General features: G+C 56.7%; 1 protein-coding gene across 27 annotated transcripts in view; it reads right to left on the reverse strand.

Moving 5' to 3' along the window:
• Window positions 1-21,055, reverse strand: part of KIF1A (kinesin family member 1A) — a 40,933-nt gene that overhangs the window by 12,245 nt on the left and 7,633 nt on the right. For 4 of the 27 annotated variants that reach the window (XM_088170570.1, XM_088170568.1, XM_088170566.1 and 1 more), the window contains exons 3-35: window positions 18,989-19,065; window positions 18,710-18,889; window positions 18,153-18,218; window positions 17,849-18,027; window positions 17,380-17,491; window positions 17,004-17,081; window positions 16,623-16,688; window positions 16,342-16,359; window positions 15,961-16,036; window positions 15,774-15,852; window positions 15,363-15,505; window positions 14,959-14,985; window positions 13,454-13,662; window positions 12,817-12,896; window positions 12,417-12,492; window positions 10,331-10,410; window positions 9,975-10,081; window positions 9,326-9,409; window positions 9,023-9,203; window positions 8,869-8,941; window positions 8,554-8,647; window positions 8,292-8,440; window positions 7,966-8,144; window positions 7,741-7,878; window positions 6,680-6,940; window positions 3,106-3,224; window positions 2,939-3,024; window positions 2,520-2,658; window positions 1,729-1,897; window positions 1,303-1,393; window positions 821-939; window positions 621-676; window positions 139-247 (exon numbers count right to left, since the gene is read on the reverse strand). In XM_088170570.1, the coding sequence (XP_088026696.1) occupies window positions 139-247; window positions 621-676; window positions 821-939; window positions 1,303-1,393; window positions 1,729-1,897; window positions 2,520-2,658; window positions 2,939-3,024; window positions 3,106-3,224; window positions 6,680-6,940; window positions 7,741-7,878; window positions 7,966-8,144; window positions 8,292-8,440; window positions 8,554-8,647; window positions 8,869-8,941; window positions 9,023-9,203; window positions 9,326-9,409; window positions 9,975-10,081; window positions 10,331-10,410; window positions 12,417-12,492; window positions 12,817-12,896; window positions 13,454-13,662; window positions 14,959-14,985; window positions 15,363-15,505; window positions 15,774-15,852; window positions 15,961-16,036; window positions 16,342-16,359; window positions 16,623-16,688; window positions 17,004-17,081; window positions 17,380-17,491; window positions 17,849-18,027; window positions 18,153-18,218; window positions 18,710-18,889; window positions 18,989-19,065 (3,700 nt within the window). The remainder of the gene's footprint in view (window positions 1-138; window positions 248-620; window positions 677-820; window positions 940-1,302; window positions 1,394-1,728; window positions 1,898-2,519; window positions 2,659-2,938; window positions 3,025-3,105; window positions 3,225-6,679; window positions 6,941-7,740; window positions 7,879-7,965; window positions 8,145-8,291; window positions 8,441-8,553; window positions 8,648-8,868; window positions 8,942-9,022; window positions 9,204-9,325; window positions 9,410-9,974; window positions 10,082-10,330; window positions 10,411-12,416; window positions 12,493-12,816; window positions 12,897-13,453; window positions 13,663-14,958; window positions 14,986-15,362; window positions 15,506-15,773; window positions 15,853-15,960; window positions 16,037-16,341; window positions 16,360-16,622; window positions 16,689-17,003; window positions 17,082-17,379; window positions 17,492-17,848; window positions 18,028-18,152; window positions 18,219-18,709; window positions 18,890-18,988; window positions 19,066-21,055) is intronic. The other 23 variants (XM_088170580.1, XM_088170579.1, XM_088170578.1 and 20 more) reach the window with 9 other exon arrangements.

Consider the following 21,055-nt stretch of genomic DNA (forward strand, 5'->3'; position numbering starts at 1 on the left):
TCTCCCTCTCCCTCTCCCTCTCCCTCTCCCTCTCCCTCTCCCTCTCCCTCTCCCTCTCCCTCTCCCTCTCCCTCTCCCTCTCCCTCTCCCTCTCCCTCTCCCTCTCCCTCTCCCCCTTCCTTTCCCAGCAGGACTTACTCTCCATTGGCCTCCAGCTCACAGATCTCAAAGAAGACCATCAGGTCATACTTGCACTGGCAGGGGCCAGCAGTGGGCCGAGTCATGGTGCTCAGCTTTGTTGCAGGCACTGCAGTGGGGCAGAAAAGTCAGGTGAGAGGTTGAGCCTGCTGCTGGCACTTGGAATGAGGCAGAGAAATGGCAGGGAAAGGGCAGAGCAGGCAAGGATCTCAGGGCATGCACAGAGGCAGCAACAAGAGCCTCATGCAGGGGCAAGGAACCACCACCCAGGGCAAGGAACCTCCTCCCTGCTGCTCTGTAGGAGGTGGGATGGGGCTTTCCATCTGCTGAGTATTGTGGAAATGTCTAGGGCTTCCCAATGCTGTGGCCCATAGTAATTTTGTGGTGCTTCTGAGGTCCTAACTGGTCCCTCTGAGGAAGGGGACACCCACCCAACATGGGAACTGTGGGTGGGCACAGGAGTAGGAGGCTGGGTTCCCTACCTGGTTTGGAGAGTGGCATCACACGGGGGAAGTGGCGTCGGGATGGCCTCAGTGGGCTGCAGAAAGAACCAGCTTGGTTACAGCATCCCCAGGGATCCCCAAACCCAGCCAGCCCCACACCTATGCCTTGGGGCCAGCCTGGGTCCCCACAGTGCACCAGGAGCACAGCCAGGGGCTGGGGGTGGCCCAGATGTGCCCACCTCAGGACATCCTTGCAGAGAGGTGGGAAGGGGTGCTGCTGGTAATGGCCAAACACCTCAAACACAATTGGCTGGCTCTTGATGTATTCAATGAAAGATTTTGTCACCTCCACAGCGATCTGGAAGAGAAAGAACTGCTGAGCCACTGACAGGGCAGTTTAGCTGGGAAAGAGGATAGAGCCAGCAACAGCAGCTGGGATGTGGAAAGGTGCAAGACTCAGTCCCCTGTATCCCTCACCCACTCCTTCCCCCATTTAGGGATGCTCTCCCCACCCAGACTACTGCAGTGAAATCCCATTCTTTTCAGGTGGATGACAGTGGCTTTTTGTGTTTTTCCTGTGCTGTGGTCCACCACAGCTTAGCTGGGTGTCTGTTAGGGGCTGGGAAAGCCAGGAGGAAACTGCTTCCCTGGGAAAGGATCCAGCCCTGCAGAGACCCCAGCAGCTACAGGAGCAAAGGGGTGGTGGGAGAGGAGTACGCACATTTTGGACATGGTAGAAGCCCAGGGGTGGCCCTCGTCCTGTGTTCTTCAAGGGTTCTGTTGAAAAGGCCTCATCGTGGCGGTGGATGAAGCTGTGGAGGGAAGGAAGGTTGCTCAGGGGCTGTGAGGTGGGGATGTGCAGGAGCAGGGAGGGAAGTGAAAGCAAGGTACAACAAGAGCCTATTCCCCCTGGGGCTGCTGCCTGCACCCTTGGCTGGCACAGGACTCCCTGAAGCTGATGGGAGTCTCTCCTTGCCTTTTGCCAGTGACTAAACAAGTGCTCGGGCAGATTTCACAGCCCTTGGTTTTGCCTCTCCATCCACCAAGGGCTCAGAGGCGAAGGAAACTTCCCAAATTCACCATAAGCCCCCAGATGATGGCTGGAGCTTGGTGGAAGAAGCAGGGCTGGGGGGCACTAGGGGCTCACTTGAACTGGCAGAAGATGTCAGCGTATTCTGCGGAGATGCTGGAGGCTTGCAGGACCGTCACACGGAAAGTGAAGATGCTGCCCAGCTTCAGGTGGTCCAAAGCCACCTCCAGTGGCCCGTCCGATGCAGGCTTCTCAGGACTGTCCAGAAGAAGATCCTCTGGGGTCACTGCAGGGAGGAGGAGGCCCTTAGCAAGGCAGGGTGTCTTCCCCTCAGTGTTAGGAACATTTAGGAACAATGTTGAGATGCTGGATCATGACCAGAGAAGGGCAACAAGGCTGGTGAAGGGTCTGGAACACAAACTCTGTGAGGAGCAGCTGAGAGAGCTGGGGATGTTTAGTCTGGAGAAGAGGAGGCTGAGGGGAGACCTCATCACACTCTGCAACTCCCTGAAAGGTGGGTATAGTCAGGTGGGAATTGGTCTCTTCTCCCAGGCTACCAGTGACAGGAAAAGAGGACAGTCTTAAGCTGCACCAGGGGAGACTTAGGTTGGACATTAGGAATAAGTTCTTCACAGAAAGGGAGACTGAGCATTGGAAGGGGCTGCCCAGGGAAGTGGTAGAGTTACTGGCCCTGCAGGTGTTTAAGAAAAGCCTGGATGTGGCATTCAGGGTCATGGTAGCTGACAAGGTGGTGTCAGGCTGAACCCAGTGATCTCAAAGGCTTTTCCCAACTCTGCGATTCTGTCTGCCAGCAGCCCCCACTGGAGCAGAGAGCTGTCAATGCCAGGGAGGGTGCAAGGGGCTGAGTGCAGGGAGCCACCCCCAAATCGCCTGTCCCAGCTCCTCACCTGCACACGTGTTGTTGTTGACTTCATCAGCAGATGGCCCCACGTCGCTGACCTGGCCCTGACCTTCCACGATGCGCAGCTCCTCCTGAGAGGTCCCCGAGCGAGACATCCCGACAGCTGGGCACGACTCTGACTGGAACTGTGCCAGCAGTGCAGTTCAGGGATGCTGGTGGTCCCCAGGGTGGTCCTGCTTGCCCCACCACCAGCGTCCCAATCAAGCAGGCACCTCCAGCTCACCCCACGGCAGCCCCCCGGGACATGGGTGAGAGTACGATGCACCGGTGGGTGCCCGAAGCCTTGGTCTGCCCGGTGGACCAAAACCACATTCCCTCCACCTCTAGGAGCCTGGGGGGTCCCCATGGGGAAGCATTAAGGTGGCAGGGTCCATGGGCATCCACCAAGAGCCAGCCCCACCTTACCTTCTCAAAGTGCTGGTCATCAAAGGAGATCTTGGCTGTCCCCGATTGCCGCACACCAGAGCCATAGTCAGGGGCTTCTTCATCCGCTGCGGGAGGGGTGGGGGTGAGCCAGCACAGAGGGTACAGGGGGGGCAAGGGCAGGTTCTGGGGGGGGCGTTCCCTCCTACCTGAGATGGCCTGGACAGCCACACGCAGGAATCCCTTCACCTCGCCCTTCTCGCTGACGATGGCCACGCGGTGCACCAGGGGCACGGGGTAGAGGAGGTTGCTCAGGTAGACAAAGGCCCTGCCAGAGAAGGGGGGGACACACAACAGGGGGGAGAGCGGTCACTGCTCCCACCCCTGAGTGCCCAGGCACGGCTGGCGTGGCCGGCAGTGGCCGGGTCCCAGGTCACTGCTCAGGGCGCGACCGCAGCGCTGCAAAGCAAAACTAAAGAGAAGGCAGCCAGGGCCAGGCGAAGGGGCTGGGGCAGCGGGCAGGCAGCGTGCCATGGGCAGGAGGGTGGGCAGGAGGGTGGCACACGCCATGGACAACACCACAGGACACACCAGACTTGCAGACCTCTCTGACTGTCACCTCCATGGCAGGCAGGAGGGGAGAGGGCTGCGCTGGTGCCACCGTGAAGCCGTAGGGCGAGAGGACCTTCTGTGTGGTAGAGAGCTGGAGAACTTGGGCAGGAGGTGCTGCAACACGACTGGGAGGGGGACAGCTGCAGAGTCACCACGGGGAGGACAGGGGCAAGACAGGGGGAAGGAAGGGTAACAAGGGAGATGGAGACTGTCAGGACTGAAGGAGGTTAGAGGACAAGGTCCTGGACCTCCAGAGGTGAACCTGCTGGGGGTTCATGGCCCTGGCTCTGCCTGCAGTGTTGGAGACCACTGGGAGGGAGGCTGCATGGTGTGGCTGGCAGCATCAGGTTGTGAGTGCCCCCCCTCCCCATCCCTTCACACATATGGCTTCGGGGTCCTGGGCCACCTGCCAGCATGTCACAGGGATGGACGGCACGCCTGGCAAGTCTGAGCCTCCCTGCTCTCCTGTGCAGCATCCAGGTTACCACGTGAGGTGCCACACCAGAGTCCAACGCGATGGCTGCCTCATGTCTCTGTCAGCACCTCCTGTCAGGCCACTGCTCTGCTTCTCCAGTGTTTTGGATCCTCTTGCTGCCTCCCTCCACCTCACTGCCAGCTTCCAACGGTCATCCAGCTCTGGCCGTGGTGGCATGCTGTACCCTCCGCAGTGACAAGTGACCTTTGGCACTGAGCTCCCTGCCAAAAGGTGTGAGCTAGCAGCACCACTTCCAGCAGATGGGGTGTGGGGTGCCTGGCACCTCTCCCTGGGGCACCTGCCAGCATCTTGACGTGCAGTGAAGGATGGGATGGAGCTGGGGACTGGCCAGGACATCTCTGCTTCAGGAGGTTCCCATGAGGGTTGCATTCCCAGGTGTCTGACGTGCTGCTCAGGGCATCCCAGCCTCATAGGAATCTTCATATTCAATGGCACCCCAAAGTGCCCAGGGGGCTCTTGCAGCCCTGCACTCGCACCCTGACCCCCAAGTCTGGAGATTCTCCCCTGCTCTGGTGACTCCCATCAACCTTCAACTGCTCCTCGAGGCTTTTTCCATCCAAAGCGTCTCAAAGGACTCAAAGGACTGTGGAAGCAGGTGGTGCCAAATCACGATCTCCTGATGGGCCTGTCTCAACCCATCTCTTCTCAGATACCACTGGGAACAAGTGGTCAGACCATGCCAGGGCTTCCCAGCAGGACTTCGTGCCTGGGGCAGAGCCCTGTGAGCACAGGGAACTCTCCAAGCGCAGGGATCTGTGTGTGCCCACCCAACCAAAACCACAGGGCAGCTGGAGTGGAAGCAGAGGACTGGAGAGGGTAGGGAAGAGTGGGAAGGAGGTGGGGCAGGCAGGGAGGAGGGGGACATGTGTGTCACTAGAGGAAGGAGGGCAGGGACACTAACCACAAGATTGGTGAGGTGCAAAGATGGCATGCTCGATCAAAGAAAAGCCTTTCCAAAGGAAGACAAAAGTGAAATAACCCCAATTTTTGCTAAAGCTTTGAAGAGATAGAGCCAGCAGCTAAAAAAAGAATAAAAAAAACCCCTTAAAATAACCAAAATTTTAAAAAAATTGAAGAGAGAGAAAGAGAGAGAGAGAGAGAGAGAGAGAGAAAAGGAAAGAAGGAAAGAAGGAAAGAAGGAAAGAAGGAAAGAAGGAAAGAAGGAAAGAAGGAAAGAAGGAAAGAAGGAAAGAAGGAAAGAAGGAAAGAAGGAAAGAAGGAAAGAAGGAAAGAAGGAAAGAAAGAAAGAAAGAAAGAAAGAAAGAAAGAAAGAAAGAAAGAAAGAAAGAAAGAAAGAAAGAAAGAAAGAAAGAAAGAAAGAAAGAAAGAAAGAAAGAAAGAAAGAAAATAAAAGACAAGGATCCAATCATAAACCAATCCAAGCACACTTCACAAGAAATGTGGCCGGCGGAGCTGCTGCGTGGGGAGCCAAACCCAGGGCAGACTCAAAAGAAGTCAGGAGGCACCAAGCTCTGGGGAACACACCCCCATGAGTAGGGCTGCTGCCACAGGGCCTTATTTGGTTTTTTGAGGTGCCCTTGAGAGTTCTGGGGTTGTTTTGATTTTTTTTTTTTCTTTTAAATAAGGAAAAAGGAAAAAAAGAAAATAAAAGGGGAAGAACCCAGCTCTTTCGGTCTGAGGCTGCAGGACTCTTACCCCACCTCCATCCTTTCTGCCTGGTCTGGCCCCTCCTTCCCACCAAGCTGCCTGGCTCTGGCACACTGAGGAAGAGGAGCCTCAGCTCACCCCAGTCAGGGAGCCCCTGCCTGAGGCAAAGGCTCTCAGAACAGCTCCTGGTGCACACCCCCTTGGGATAACCCCAGAGAAAGCTGGCAGCTCCTCATACCATTCTAGGGATGGGCAGATGGCTCCAGGTTTGGTGGCACATCCAGGTTTGGGGCAGCTGGTGGGCTTCTCCAGGCCAAGGCTGATGGAGCCCAAGGGGGTCTCCAGCCAACAAGTATGAGAAATCAAAGTTTCTTGTCCTTGGCTCCAGCTAAAGAGGAGCTGGAGCCTAAATCCAGCTCCCCACAACCTTCCTGGACATCTCCTATGCCAAGCTGGCAGGTGTGGCCCCAAGCCAAGCACTGGCTAGATCTGGGAATAGCAAACACTGCTTTTGGCACTCTGTTCTGCACCTGGCTCTCCACTCACTCCCCTCAGCTTCATCCCCCAAAACCACCTGGGGACATCCAAGCCTCCAAGTTCAGGGGGGCTCACACTGACCAACGCAGCTGGGATAGCCAAGCCAGTGCCAGAGGCACACAGGGTTTTGAAGTGCCTGTGTGCCCCCAGTCAGTGACACCTTAGGGACATCCCAAGCCGGGTGGGAGGTGATACTTCCTGGCACAGAAATGCCCAGGACCAAAGCCCCCCAGCTGGCTCCCCTACTTCCTTTGGTGTTGGAGACACAGCAGAGCTCCCTTTCTCAGGGGCTCTCCCATCAAGGTGCCCACACGAAGGCAGGCACCATCCCTGCCATCCCTATGCTTCTCACAGCCCTACCTCAGCGGGAGCCTCATCACCCCGCCAGGCGCCCGGGCTTGGTGGCAATCCCAGGCGGCCACCCCCTGCACCTCCGGGATGCCCCGGAGCTGGGAGCCGTGTCCAAAAGCAGTTCCCTCATGCGAAAGAGCTAGGTCCTTCCCGGCATGCTCTCCTAAAACCTCACCAACCTTCCTACTAAACTGAACAGGGGGAAGCGGTCGTAAAATGGATCCCGGCCATCACACAGCGGGCACTCCGGAAAGATGTCTTCCTCCAGGTCCTCCTCCTCCTCCTCCTCCTCCTCCTCCTGCCCCTGGTGCTGCTCGTCAGCAGGCTCGGTGATGTCGGAGTCGGGGTTCGAGAAGGTAGGGGAGGGGGTGAGATCAGCCATGCGCTCGCTCATGCATGTGTTGAAAAGAGGAGAGCTGTTGCAGCCAGAGATATCTGAACTAAGGTTAGTACAACAAGATAGAAGACATGTTAACACCAGCTGTTCCAAACAGAAAGAACAGGAATTTTGCTTTTTTTTTGTTTGTTTGTTTGTTTGTTTTTTCTTGGTTAGGTTTTGGGGTGGGTTTTTAGTCTGCTCAAATCAAGGGACATCGGGAACAAAGACCTGCCCATCTGGTGCATCTCTAAAGCCACCAACAGCCAGACAAAAGAGCAACCCATGGAACCAGTGTGAATGTTGGGGACTCCTTCTGCTGGCTTTGCAGGGAACGCAGGGACAGAGCAGGTGGTGCAAATACCCCTGCTGCTGGAGAGAATCCCTGCTCGTGCTACAGCACAGGGGAATGCCTCCAGGTCACACAGCTCAGCCCCCTGCTCCCCCTGCCCCAGCCTTCCTTCTCCAGGGTGGCCCATCTTCACGGCTGGCGCTGCACCCTTCCATCGGGCGTGCAGGAAGCGCACGGACACACGCGGCACACACCGCACAGACAGACACTCGGACACCGGCACGTGCACAGGGACACATGGAGCTCACACCGGCACAGCTCCCTGCCTGCTGGACAGCCACACCCCCCGAGCCTGGAGCCCGTGGCTCTCAGCACTGGGTTATGGCAGGCAGCAGGAGCATTGCCAGCAGCTCGTGGGTCCCTCGGGGCGCTGGCAGCCAAGACAGAGGAGAGCCGTCACCCTGGAGTCCCACAGCAGGGTGAGTGCCCGTGGTGGGCAGCACTGACAGCATCTCCTCCTGCAGGGCTACCTGTGGGTCTCAGCCACGCTTCGAAGGAGCCAAAGCGCTCACCTGCCCACCAGCCTGAACCAGGGAAAGCGGTCGTAGAAAGGGTCTCCGCCAGTCACCACATTGTCACAGTCCTCAATGACGCTGGAAGGCACTTCTGCTGCTCGGTCATACATCTCACGCATCAGGTCCAGGCGCTGCCTGCAGGGCGAGGGGATGCCCATGGTGGCAGTGAGGCACAGGGCTGTGGGCACCCTAACCCCCCCAGCACAGCCGCCTCTCACCCACCTCAGCTTCTCCAGGGTCCAGTAATGTGTTGCCCCGTTCTTCTGGTCCTGCACCTCCACAGCCACAATGGTGCGGGGGAATGGCCGCTTCTCCCGGTCCTTGGCAGCATCGGGGGGCAGCAGGTCGGGAGGGAGAGGTGAGTACAGCGTGTCTGTGAGGAGCACAAACTGGAACTGGACCTGGAGAGGAGCAGAGGGGCTGGTGAGACACCTGGGAGGGCAGAAGGCTCCATGTGCTGCCTCCGGCGACCTCTCCTCAGCATTTCCTGGCTGGCTGTTCTCTGCTGTGGGTGCTGCAGCAAGCCAGAAAGGAGCCCAGCCACCCACCTTCTTTTTCAGCTCCACGCTGATGGCATTGGCTTCCTTGAGGAAGATAGCGTTGCCCCAGAGCAGGTCACGGAGGGAGGTGAACTGGTACCACTTCCACTTCCTGAAGGCCCAGAGGGCGAGCTCAAATTCCCGCTCTGTCCACTGCACTGTGGGGACAAGGAGGGACAGTCACTCACAGCTAGCAGGACATTGACCCACAGTTCGCTCTTTGTGCTCCCACTGAGAGCATCAGAACCTCGTGGTGGCTCCCAGCCCTCACCTTCATCCTCAGGTTCTTCCTCCTCCTCATTTGCCTCAGGATAATACCTAGAATCCATCTGCTTCTGCAGAGCCTCCAGTTTGCTCTCATAGTCCTGGGGGAAACAGGAAGAGGGGTGATGAAGCCCACTGGTGTGACCTTCCTCCTGCAGGAACACAGCCTCCTCCCTCCGCTGGATCAGTGATGACAACTCCAGGAACAACAGATTTGCCCTTGTTTTAGGAACACAGATCCACCCCACACAAACATCTGCCAGGATTTCACACCAACAGCTGCCTGGGCAGCCTGAGAAGGAGCCATGTCCCAGCCACCTACCAGCCTCTGCTGCTCCAGGAGGTAATTTGCCTCTTCCCTCTCCCTCCGGTACTGGTCCTCCAGCTCCTGGAGCCTAGGTGGAAACGGGCAAGGAGACGATGACCAACCTGGGAGTGAACGCCCAACTCCCCAGCAGCTCAGGCCATGCCCTCACCGCTGCTCCATCTCCTGTTTCATGTCGATGCCTTGCTTCTCCAGCAGCTCTCTCTGGGCAAAGGCCCAGTCCACAGGCTCTGCGGGGGTCTCGGCACACGGCGTCCGCTCCCGCTCCTGCCGAGCCTGCTCGGGGTGGTTGAAGCGGAACACGTGGCTCTTGCCCATGATGATGCGGTTCCCTGCAGTGCGTGGTGGGGGAAAGGTGTGGGTTTAACGTGGGACAAGTGCAGCGCCCCCATGGGAGGGAGGGATGAAGGGGGGTTGGAGCAGCTCTGGCGTGCCAGCCCCACCAGGGACCCACCTGAGCGCAGGATGCTGGGCTCTGTCACCTTTTTGCCGTTCACATAGGTGTCAGCACCTTCACAGGGCTCCAGGGTCACTATCACTGTGGAGATGGTGGGAAGGGGAGAGGGGAGTGAAGTTAAGGGGGAAGCAGAAGGATAAATCCTGCATGTCCTGCTCCAGCAGCCTCAGGAAGGGAGAACCAGCCCAGCCAGCACCCACACCGCGGGCAGCTAACAGGACTCAGCCAACCTGATGTTAATCAGAGCAGTCCCAAGGAATAAGGACAGCTGGAGACCGCATGTGAGAGGAGACCAGAGCCTCCAGAAGGCAAATCCACCCTGCCCAGGCTCATCTCCCACAGCCCCTTCACACCCAGGTTCCTGCCATTTTTTGGGCGTGGATTCTGCTCCACATCTTGAGTGGGGGAGTAACCTACAGTCTGCTCAGCCATCCTGATCTCACCTTACTTTCTCCTCACATGCCCCGTGCGAGCTCCCCTCCCAGCCACGAGGGATGTAGCTCATCTGGAAGCATGGAGAGGCCACAGCCATGCAGTAAAGCCCAACTAGCTCGAGGAAGGCAGGACATTCAGCTGGGGGCAGGGGCTGAGGACATGCAGAGGGATGGGTGCCCAGGGCAGTGAAGCCCCTCCAGACAAGCAATACCTTCACCACCAGTTTTGGTGTCGCTGCGGAACAGGCAGTGCTCTTCTTTAATGAAGTGCCCGCTCAGAACGATGTCCTGCCTCTTCTCAGCATCTTCCCGGCCAACCCTGAAGGGGAAATCCAGCTCAACCCTCCCTCAAAGCAGCCCCTCCTGAGTCTCTCCCCATCCCCGTCCTTGGAGCTGACAGGAGCAACCCTTGGTGCACTGCAAGACCAAAATCTTGGGGATTTGCACTTTGGGGATGCCCTGGGAACAGTTCCCATCCTGGGAACAGCTGTCACCCCACTGCCCACCTGGGAAAGTCAGGTGGAGACATGGACAATGCTCCCAGAGCTCCATAGGACCTGGCCCTCACCTTGTGATCCCATCCTTGATGTAGTAGAGAAGACACTCGGACATGAGCGGGTCCTCATTCAGGTTGACCAAGTGCGGTGTCTGGAGAGACAAACAAGGAGTCACCCCTGTGTGCCCTGCCTGCCCGGGCACTGAGGGGTGCTCTGGAGGAAGGTGGGAGCTCAGCAGCACTGCAGGCTGCCTCTGCACAGGCTCTCCTGCCCTCTCCATCTCCAGGGGGACACATCCAGACAGGTACTTTGCCAGGGGACTGCAGAGAACTGAGAGGCTGGCAGGAGGATGCCCTGCTTCCACAAGCTTCCTTGCTTTCCTCCTCACAGGGCTGAGTCCTAGCTACCCTTCCTCTGGCCACCTTTGAAAATTCATATTCCAAACAGGACCAACACAAAGCCAAAGCCTTCCCATGGGGGGTCCCTGATATGGCTCAGAGTCTCTTGGGGCAGGACTCTTCTCACCTCATGGAATGGTTTGGGTTGGAAGGGACATAAAAACACATCTTTTTTCACCCCTCTGCCATGGATAGGGGCATCTTCCATTAGACCAAGTTGTTCCAAACCCCATCTAACCTGGCCTGGAACAATTCTAGGAATGGGGCAGCCACAGCTTCTCTGGGCAACCTGTGACAGGGCCTAACCACACTCACAGGGAAGAATTTCTTCCCAATACCTAATCTAACCCTGCCCTCTGCCAGGTCAAAAAGGAAGTAAAAGTGCCTGTTTTCCTCCACTAATTGTACACCAGATGATGCATCCAAAAAGAGCAGGTCCCAGAGGTTCATCCAAAAGCAGTGCAGACCTGAAGCCCTATCTGCAGGCTGAACTTCCCTTTCTGGTCTTTTTCCTAACACAACTCCTTCTTCTTCTGCATCACAAATCACTTTGTTCTCGATAAGAGGAAAATTTCTCCCCCAGCCACAGGCTTCTCTGGCCACAGCCAGCTTAGCTGCAGGGATTACACCTTCAGGGAATGGGGGCAGTCCCAGGAGTATCAGTGGGAGAAGTTCTGAGTTTACCAGACAGAACAGTGGCTGTAAGGAACACCTTATCAGCCTGCTGAGACCCAGCATGCAGAGGGGGGCCCTCACCATGGTGCCACAAGCCTTGGCTGACAGCAGAGACTCACTGCAAACAGGGCAGCAGAGCTGAGGTCGAGGGAAAGGTGGGCTCTTCTCCATGGTGGCTGGCAGAAGTTGGCTGTAACATTTAACCTCTGGCCCCACTGGACAGACATACAGCCCTGGGGGCTGAGACCTCCTTCACTTGCAGATTTTGTCCAGATTTGTAAAGCTGGTGGTGACCTTCCACTGAGCTCCTGGAGCTGTAACCACCCCAGCCATGGCACACAGAAGGACAGCAAAGTGCACTGCCCATAACAAAATGGAGTTTGCACACTATCAACACTAACTTTCCTCACCAGCCACTGGAGAAGTCAGAAGAGTTTCCACCTGCCAGATAGATGAAGAGCAAGGAGGCACCAAGACCACCACAGCAATGCCCCACCTCCAAGACCAACCTGCTTTGGGGAATAAACCCCCACGCTTCCTACCCAAAGGTCTGGAGTCCTAACAGGCAGCAGCTGGGACAAGAAACAAAGACAACAGTGTACCAGTTTATCCTAAAAGTCAGCTGGGTCACATAAGGGGAAGGCTGTGAAGTCTTCATCACCCCCTGAGCTGGGGACACACACACTTAGGTTTGGCCAAGCCAAATGCTGCAAGCAATAAAGAAATGGAATATTTGCCCACCCACATTTCTTAGCAAGGATTTGCTGGTTTCAGGGGCAGCAATTTTAAATATCTGAAAGTATAAATTTTTACAAGTTAACACTGAAGTCCAAGAGAGTGATCATCAGCAAATACCCTCATGAAAGGGTACAGCACACCAGCAGTGGGGGGTGGACATTTACCCATGTATTTCTACCCTTGTTTGTACCCAGCAGGCTCAATGCTGGGATTTCCCCCATAGGTTTCAGAGCCAAGAAAAGGCTAGTGAAGTATATGGAACTGGCCAGCTGTGACAGGGTGGATCAGAAGGGAGCTGCAGGGGTACAAACCAGTCCCCAGGAAGAAGAGAATAGGATGGTCCTACCTTTTTAGGAGAAAAAACACCCAAGGTGCCTCCATCCTCCCTCATGGCCACTCCCATTTCGGCCAGCAACGCTTCCCTGAAGGAGCAAGAGAAAGAAGTGCCTGTCAAAACCCCATGCACCCCTAAAGCCAGCACTAGGATGGAAGCCCGTGGTTTGTCCCATGGATTGCAATGCAGAGAGCTCTTGTCATAATTCAGGTGGGTTTTTCAGAGCAGCCCATCCCTGTGCAGGCTGACATGGGGGGTACTGGGGTCCCCAGGGGGCAACCCAGGGTCTGGCTGGACATTCAAACTGTTTGGCTCAGGAACTCAACTGCTCTAACAAAGTGCAGAGGATGGGAAATGCCCAAGGAACACCACTTCCACCCCATGCTGTCCCACTCCAGCCCAGCCCACCCACCTCTCCATCCGGATGGCTTCTGTCCTCCGCAGCTTCTCCTCCCACGTCTCATTCAGCTCTGCAATGATCTTCTCTGTTTCCTGGCAGGGGAGGGTTAAACAGGGGTTAGGGTCTGCTGTGGGCAGCACACCTGGCCACTCTGCCCAGTTCTGCCCAGCATGCTTCAGTGGGACACCAGTCCCAGTTCCAGGCTTGTTATACAAGCTGCAGCAGCATTTCACCCACACCTTTCCATCAGTCCCATCTTCAAAGAGTGAGGCACAAAGACCAGCCTCTCCACTCCCTTGCTGCCAGAACCATGCTGGACCAGGAGCCCTGCTCCCATGGCAGGAGTGCCCATCCTAAGACTGAAGCCTGTCCCACAGGTCCATGGCAGCCATCCCCTGCAAGGCAGCACCAAGAAGACCCTACAACAACCAAACCCTCAGTCTGGGCAAGCTCTAGGTCTGTCCACTCTGCAAGAGCACATGTGACTATTGCTTCCCATGAGGATCACCCTGCATGGGTTTCCAGAAAACACTGAGCCCCCTGTGCAAGCTGCAGTGCATTGAGGGGGAGGGAAAAGGGAAAAGGGAATAGGGGAAAGGGGAAAGGGGAAAAGGGAAAGGGAGAGGGAACCAGGGCACCAGGCTCTCACCTTGAGCCTTTCAATTGCCTCCTCGCTGCCCGGAGCAAACATGATGCGCTCGTGGAGGCTGGCGACCGAGGCAGCGCGGCTGGACAAGGCAGAGAGGGAGGAAGAGGGGCTGATCCCAGCGATGGCATTGGTCACTGTGGAGAGATTGTCATGGCGGTGACTCAGCTCTGTCCCTCTAGCATCATTATTGTTCTCAAAGTCGGACACATCTACGGGCGCGGAAGGAGGGATGGGCCGGGGAGAGACACACAGACAGGGTGACAGAGAAAGACAGAGACAAGAAAAGCTGTTGGGAAAAAAAAAAGAGTGGCCGGTGCGTCGAGAAAAAAGCCAAGAATTACAGGAAAAGGCACAGGCAACAGCACAGCAGCACAGACAGCGACAGGGCAAGGGCAGGCACTCTCTTCCCCAGCCCGGGCAGCCCCTCAGGGAACAGGGCTGTTTGGTGAAGCAGATGCTGGAAGCAGCTGTCCTGGGCTCCCAGGGACACTTTTTTGCAACCTCAGGTCCTGCACCCATCGGGTCTGGGAACAAATGTCCTCCCCAAGTATGTGCCACTGCCTCTATCCTCTCCATCTCATACAGCCTGGGTGGTTTTCCCTGTCCAGATGCCCTAGATTAGCCAGATCGGGGAGCAGAGAATGAGAAGGGAAGGGGATGAGAGGGGGTGGCCCTCTGCCCTACAAAGGGGTCAGGAGAAGCAGCTGGATTCCCTCACAGGGTCTGCTCAAAGGAAGCCCATGACCTGCTGGAGCAGCACCTTGGCCAGGCAGCCAGAGAATGAAGCCAGGACTACAGGCAGTGGTGCTTGCCAGCTGGCACCCCAGGAGTCAGCTGTGGTGGCTTAGGAGCCAGGTATGGGAGATGCTCCTCCAGCCCTGAGGAGTTAGTGGTTCTCAGAGCAGTGTGCCAGAGGCAGGCAGGGCACAGGCCAGCAGGTGCAGTATTAGTCACTCATCTCCATCAGCCCACACCCAGGGAAGCTGAGCCAGGAGAGGACAACCAGGCCTCTGTCTCCTCAGCAGACTTGCCATAGCCTGGCTGCACTGCCTGACCCAGGGTGGGTCCATAGTGCTTTTCCATGGGCCAAAGCCTTCTGGCCACCACTTCATCAGCAGAGCACCATTCCATCCCACCCAAGGGCCGTGCCAGGCTCCAGTCCCAGTGAGACACCAGCAGAAGCAGCAGCAGCAGCAGCAGCAGCAACAGGAAACATCACAACAGCATGAAGGAGGAGGTCCCCGTGTGGACTGGGCCCTTGGCATGGCCAAGTGGGAGGACACTGGTCCCTTCAGCACTAGCCCAAGCTCAGGTGCTAACCACGACTGTGGCACCATCCCCTGTGCCAGCTCCCTGAGGATGGGCAGCCTGCAGGCACACACTGCTCCATCAGCAGAGGCTGGCTGCAGGAGCCCTCCCCATGCTGCACAGGTGCCCCTGGGCACAGCCTAGATCTCCAAAAAGCCTTGAAGCAACAGAGAGTACCAGTGATGGGGAATACACACATTTGGATCCTCCTGCAGCAGGATGGGCTAAGAAAGAAAGAGAGGGCAGGGAGCAGGGGTAAGACAGAGAGAACAGAACAAGAGAGGGTTCATCTCAGTAGGGTATCAGACAGCACAGGGAGGGGAGCCCATGGGCATGTGCAGTCCCAGTAACGCCTTCCTGGCACCTCTGCTGGGTGCTGGATGCTGGAGATGGTGGGTGGAAGGGAAGAAGGGAAGGTTTGCTGGGCAGAAAGCAGCTCCCCCTGCGACAGGAAGGGCTTGGGGCTGTGAACATGCGTGCAGGGGCTCACCAGAGGCAGCATGGTGCTGCCCTGGGGCCAGTGCAGCGGGGTGCAGGGAGGCTGTGGGGACCTCAGCCCAATGCTGCCTGGAGCCACTCAGAGAGCACCCATGGTACCTACTGTCAATGATGTCCCCAAGGCCCTGGGCATAGAGAAGGTCACGCAGACGTGCCACCTCATCCTTCAGCTCCCGGATGAGCTTGTTGTTGGGATCCTCGTTGATGACAGCATTGCAGCGGATCTGCTTGGCACGGTCAGCGTACCTAGGGAAGGGCAGGGTCAACACACTGAGAACAGGGGCAAAACCCCAGCTGCTGGGCAAGCAAGAGTGCTGCAGAGCCCCTCCAGCAAGTGATCCTTTGGAGGATCCCAGTGCCAGGACAGTCCTTTGGTCTTTTGTCTGGGATTGCAGGTTCCCTCCACAGTACACCCCCAGCCAGGGACACCACAGAGGTGAGGAGAACATGTCAGCCTCAGACAGCCTCCCCTGCTGTTGCCCACTGCAGGGAGAACAAGGGCACTTCTTCCTACCTGAGGGTGCTGAGGGTCTCATCGTAGTTGATGTCAGCAGGACTGAGAGCAGCGACCATGGCAGTTCTGGAGTTGCCTCCTGCCCAGTAAGAGACACCCATGAGAAAGACGCTGGTCCCTGTGTCCCCGTCACACCCAGCTTGGCAGCCACACCCATCACCAGACCACACCCCCCACCTGTCCTCACCCAGGTTCTCCCGCAGCAGCCAGGTCAGCACCGAGTCTCGGTACGGGATGAAATCCGTCTTTTTCTTCTTTTTGTTCTGGGGAATGGAGAATAAAGGAAAGGGCTGTCAGGCTGCCTGCTCTCCTCAAAGGAAAGGTGACAGCCATGGGGACTTGGAGCAGGATGGCTCTTCCCAGCCACTGCAATCTTGAACATCTTTGCCTAGGTCCACAGGTCCTGCCTGTGAAATACTCTGAGCTGGGAGGGTTGTTTAAGGCTGGCTACTGAAAGCCCCAGAGGCTGAAGATTCTGCCAAACCATCTCACTCCCAAACCATCCTGCAACCCACTCCCACTGTGCTCAAAACCAACACCCCATTCCCCATCTGCCCTGGGCACCCACCTTGTTCGGGCCCGAATCCTGCAAAGGAAATGGAGAGACTGTTTAAGGGAGCTGCTTTGTTCCTTGGCACCCACCACAGATCCCCGGCCCAAGAGTGGCACAAGTCCCCATGCAGATGGCATCTTCACCAGCCCAGCTTGTCCCAGCCTCAGAGAAAGCTTGGGATGTATCTGCCCACCCATCAGAGCTGGGATGCTCCACCCATCAACGCTCAGCTCACCCCTGCTGGCCTCAGCCCATTTTCCCCCCCGACACTGTTTGTCTGTTCTCCAGCTACTTACCATTTCAGCCAGGGCAGAGATGACTTTTCCCAGAGTGGTCAAGGACTTGTTGATATTTGCTCCTTCCTGGTTAGAAGAGGAAAAGCCCAGATGCTCAGGCCCCATTTCAGAGCCACATTAAAGCCCAAGAGAAAATTAGGAATATCCAGTATGGTATGGGCAAAGAGCAGCTGGTCTTACTGGGTAACCAGCACCTCCCAGATGGGACTCATGGACCCCAGTGAAACTGGCACTTGGCAGCTTTCAAACACAATCCTATCAGGGATTTTGGCAGTGAAGTGGGCAAAGAACCAGGCAAAGAAAGGAGATGTTTTGGCTGGAGATGAGGGAGGAGGACGTGGTGTCCCCACCAGAAGAAGGGGACCTCAGGTCAGCTCTCACCTTTAGTCTTGTGCCCTTGGCTCCTGTGGAATCAGCTCGCTCGCTCCCAGCCAGGTCCACCAAGCTGATTTTGCTGACCTGCAGGCAGAGGGGAGGCTGTCAGCCCTGTGGGCACAGCAAACCTTGCCCAGCACGAACCTCTTGCAGGATGACACTGCTCTGAGGGCTAATACCCTTGCAGGAAGGGCTGAAGGGCACCAGCTGCCAAATATCCTGTCCAGGGGCTGGTCCCTCAAAATGTGCCTGGGATTTATCTCCCTCCTACTCCAATCCCCCACCAGGCTGCGCCACCTTGTCCCAAGTACTGATGAAAGAACACAAAAGTCCTTTCTGGATCCATGTGGGTTCCCCTGAGTCCTCCAGGGCCTGCTCTTACCTTCTCAGTGGTGATGTCTGTCTCAGCGTCGTGCCGCTTCTGTGTGAAGATGATGTTGAACACGGCGTGGGAGCGGCTGCTGGTCTCATTCATGTTGGTAGCAGCCACTGTGCTGCAGGGAGAGTAGGACAGGCAGGTGTGACACTCTGTGAGGGACACTGCAGTGGCTGGTGATGGGGCCAGGGCTCATGCTAGGACAGGGTATATGGTGGGAAGGCAAGGCTGGAGGACAAGAGAGGACTCTGGGAGAAGACGTGCACAAGTTCAGGCTTTTTCCTGCTGTCTTCAGTGCACTTGGAATGTAGGAGGAAGGTAAGATGAAAGCAAGTGGGAGTAACCAACACTGAGTGAGGAGGGGACTGCCACTTCCAGAGCAGCTGGACTGACAAAGTCAGGAAGTGAAGCAGGACCTCCTAGAAGTGACTGCAAGCTTCCCAAACCCTGCCCATCTCCTCCTTCTCCAACTCACCGGGCTTTGTTTCCAGAGTCCATAAGGTCCTGAATGTCATTGTAGGAGGTCACAGCCAGCTTGGAAAGGTCCTCAACATATGGACCCATGAGGGGATGCTCCCTCACCCGCAGGTTCCCCTTGTTCTTGGGGTTCAGCAGGTCCCTCACGCGTTCGCAGTAGATCTCCATGTAGCTCACCTAGAGCAGAGGGCATGGGCAGAGCTAGCAGAATGAGCCACCCAAAGAGGGGTCTGCACGCTGGCACAAGCTCTGGAGCCAGGTGGGAGGCCAGAAGGGGGCTGGGCAGGCAGTGGGGTGCCTACCTCCACAGAGTAGGACATGTTGTCATTCGTCGTGTCATTGATGCGGGAGAAGAGATCCTCGCAGAGCTGGGGACAGAAGAGCGAGGCTCAGCCCCCCACCAGCAGGATGCTCCTGCCTGGGCTGCCCAGGATACTACCAGGATAAAGGGATTTCTACCTTTTCACCCCAAAAAACAGACAGTGAGTGCTGGAATGGCTCCTGGGGAGCTGGCAGAGCCTCCCCATGCTGACATGAAGAATCAGCATTGCTGTGTCCTGCTGGGCCAGCATGTGGCAGCTCTTGGCAAGCAGCTCGGCACTTGGACCACTGCTGCTCACGTACACTGGCCTTGTGTGGCCAGACCTTCTTGGTCCACACCAGTCTTTGTGAGTCTGGATGACCCTCCTTGAGCCCCTCCTGGTGGAGCCATGCCAGCTCACTGTCACGGTTGTGCTAAATCAGACCTTGGCAAAACCTGGCCTCGCTCCCACCCTGCTGCCCTCTTTCCTCCCAGCTCTGCTTTTCCTTTGGGCATCCCTTTGGGATGAGGGGCTCAGGTAGATTTTCCCAGGCATACCTGTGGGATGATGCCTTGCTGGTCCTTCTCCTGCTTGCCCATCATGGTGTAGGATTTTCCAGCTCCTGTCTGCCCATAGGCGAAGATGCACACGTTGTAGCCTTCAAAGGCATGCTGCAGCATCTCCTCACCAATGTCCCGGTACACTTGCTTCTGGGATGCATAGTTGATGTCTGCAGGCTGCACAGAGGAGGGGGACATGGAGAAATTTGGCAAGGAGGCCCTCCTGCCTCTCCCCAGCCCAGCCTTCGAGGCGGGCTCAGGCCTCCCAGTGCTTACCGTAGTGTGGGACCAGTAGGAATAGTCAAAGCTGAAGCTTTTGGGCGTCTCTTTGGGCTGTTTTGGGTTCAGGATAGCTAGGGACAAACAGATGGGAGGAACATGAGGCCACCAGCCACCCATGGTACCCCTGCCCTGCCCCTCTCTCCCCCACTCCGTGTGGGAGGGATGAAGGGTGATGGGATTCAGTCCAAAACAGTCCTGGAGGGTGGACTGGGACTCTTCCAGCTCTGCAGATGGGTCCAGAACCCCCAGACCCCAACTCTGAGAGGAGAGGAGCTGGGTGCCATGGCCAGCAGAGCCCAGGGAACAGGGCAGAGCCTTGCCCAAATATCCTGCTGGACACAGTGAGGGGGACATGACTCCTTCCCTCAGGTTCCCTCCTGCCATGACCCATGGGAGCCCAGCACTGGCACAGGAGGGTCACAGCTTCCTCTCCCCACAGCTGGGGCAGCGTGTCCAAAGCTCCCATCTGACACCTGTGGGGTGGGAGCAGCTGCAGCCCTGTCAGGGCTCCCTTAGAGCCCTTTGGCTCCTGCCTCTCCAGGTCCCCATTCCCAGCAGGGTGATTAATGCCTGGTGTCACACCACCAGCGGAAACAAGAGTCTGCTTTTGTCATCCCCTGATGAAAAGGACGTTGCTATGGAAATTGGAGACTGCATCACTGCTCTTCCTCGTGCAATGTTTTTTTCCTCCTCTAGAGCATTTATGATGTGGTTTTTTTCTGAAACAACAGATGCATCAGAAGAAACCCAAACCAGCGGGTAATCACGAGATTCAGCCACCATCCATGTTAGGTGACAATGAAGTGACATTGAGGCCCGTGAAGCACAGTTCCTGTGCCCACTGCCCCAGCTGCTCCCTGCCACCACCAAGAATGAAGAAGCCACAAACCCCATCCCAGCCTGCTCTGCCCTCCAGCCAGCCAGGACTCAACCCCACTCGTGATTCCAGCTGAGCAGTCCCAGCCATGGTGCAGCTCAGCCCTGTGGTGTCTGATGCCCAGATGTGCAGTGTTATGCATTCAGATGCTTTCAGCTCTGAATGCCTCCTCCATTCCCACAATGGATATGCCTTCTACTCCCCTGGAAAGGGTCCACCACTTCTGACCTGAGAACAACCCAGCCCTGCCTGCAACAGCAGTGAGGCAGACTGGGGAAGGGTGGGAAGCGGGGTCAGGACCCAGCCCTGACCACAAAACCACAGCATGGTGTGAGATAATCCTTTAGCATGGACAGAAGCCCAGCTCTGGCACCAAGAGGGGCTGGCTCGGGCTCCCTGCCTGCCTACCTGCTGCAGGCAGCCTGACTCCAGTGCTGCATTCCAGGCAGACCAGTTCCCAGGAGAAAGGGCTGGGAAGTAACAACGGGCAATCCTGCAGCAGCAAACAGGGATGTGGAGGCCCCTGGAAGAGCAGGTCTTTGTGGGCACCATGGGCAGCCATGGTGACTGCCCATTCCTGATCCCTGCCAATGCCTGGCTGTTGTGATGAGGGCTTTGTGAAGAGAAGGAGTAGAGGTGGGAGAAGTGGGATGGAGCATCTCTGGTGGCTCCTGGTGTCCAGCCTGGCAGCTCCACAGTGCCATCTGGTCAGCAGGTCTGTCTCTGCCCTGCAGAGGTGACACTGAGCACAGCAAACAGGAGCAAAGTTGAGCCATGGGGCAGGCAAGATGGAGCTGCACAAGGCACCTGCTCTGCATCCCAGTGCCAGCCCATGCTGGGCACAGGGCAGAGAAGCAGCTGGGGATGGCACCAAGCAGCTCCAGCTATCCCAGCTGCAGCTGCCCAGCTGGCATGGGAGAACAGACACCGGGACACAAAGGAGAAGAGAGCATCCCAAGAGCAGGCATCTCCTGTCCTGAGCTGAAACACTCTTCCCATGCCCCTGGCATTCCCATTTATTTGCCTGCAGGCAGATGGATGCTGTTGGTGGAATTTTTCCTTTCCTGTGACCAGGCATATAGGACTTTTGCAAAGCTGCTGTAAAAGATTCATGCTCTGGGCCATTGGGATTCAAAAGGAAAGGAGGGGTGTGGAGGGGAAGACAAACATAGAGACAAAGGGGC

The sequence above is a fragment of the Sturnus vulgaris genome, chromosome 10 (genome assembly GCF_052056855.1).
Source record: "Sturnus vulgaris isolate bStuVul1 chromosome 10, bStuVul1.hap1, whole genome shotgun sequence".
NCBI classification, from domain to species: domain Eukaryota; kingdom Metazoa; phylum Chordata; class Aves; order Passeriformes; family Sturnidae; genus Sturnus; species Sturnus vulgaris.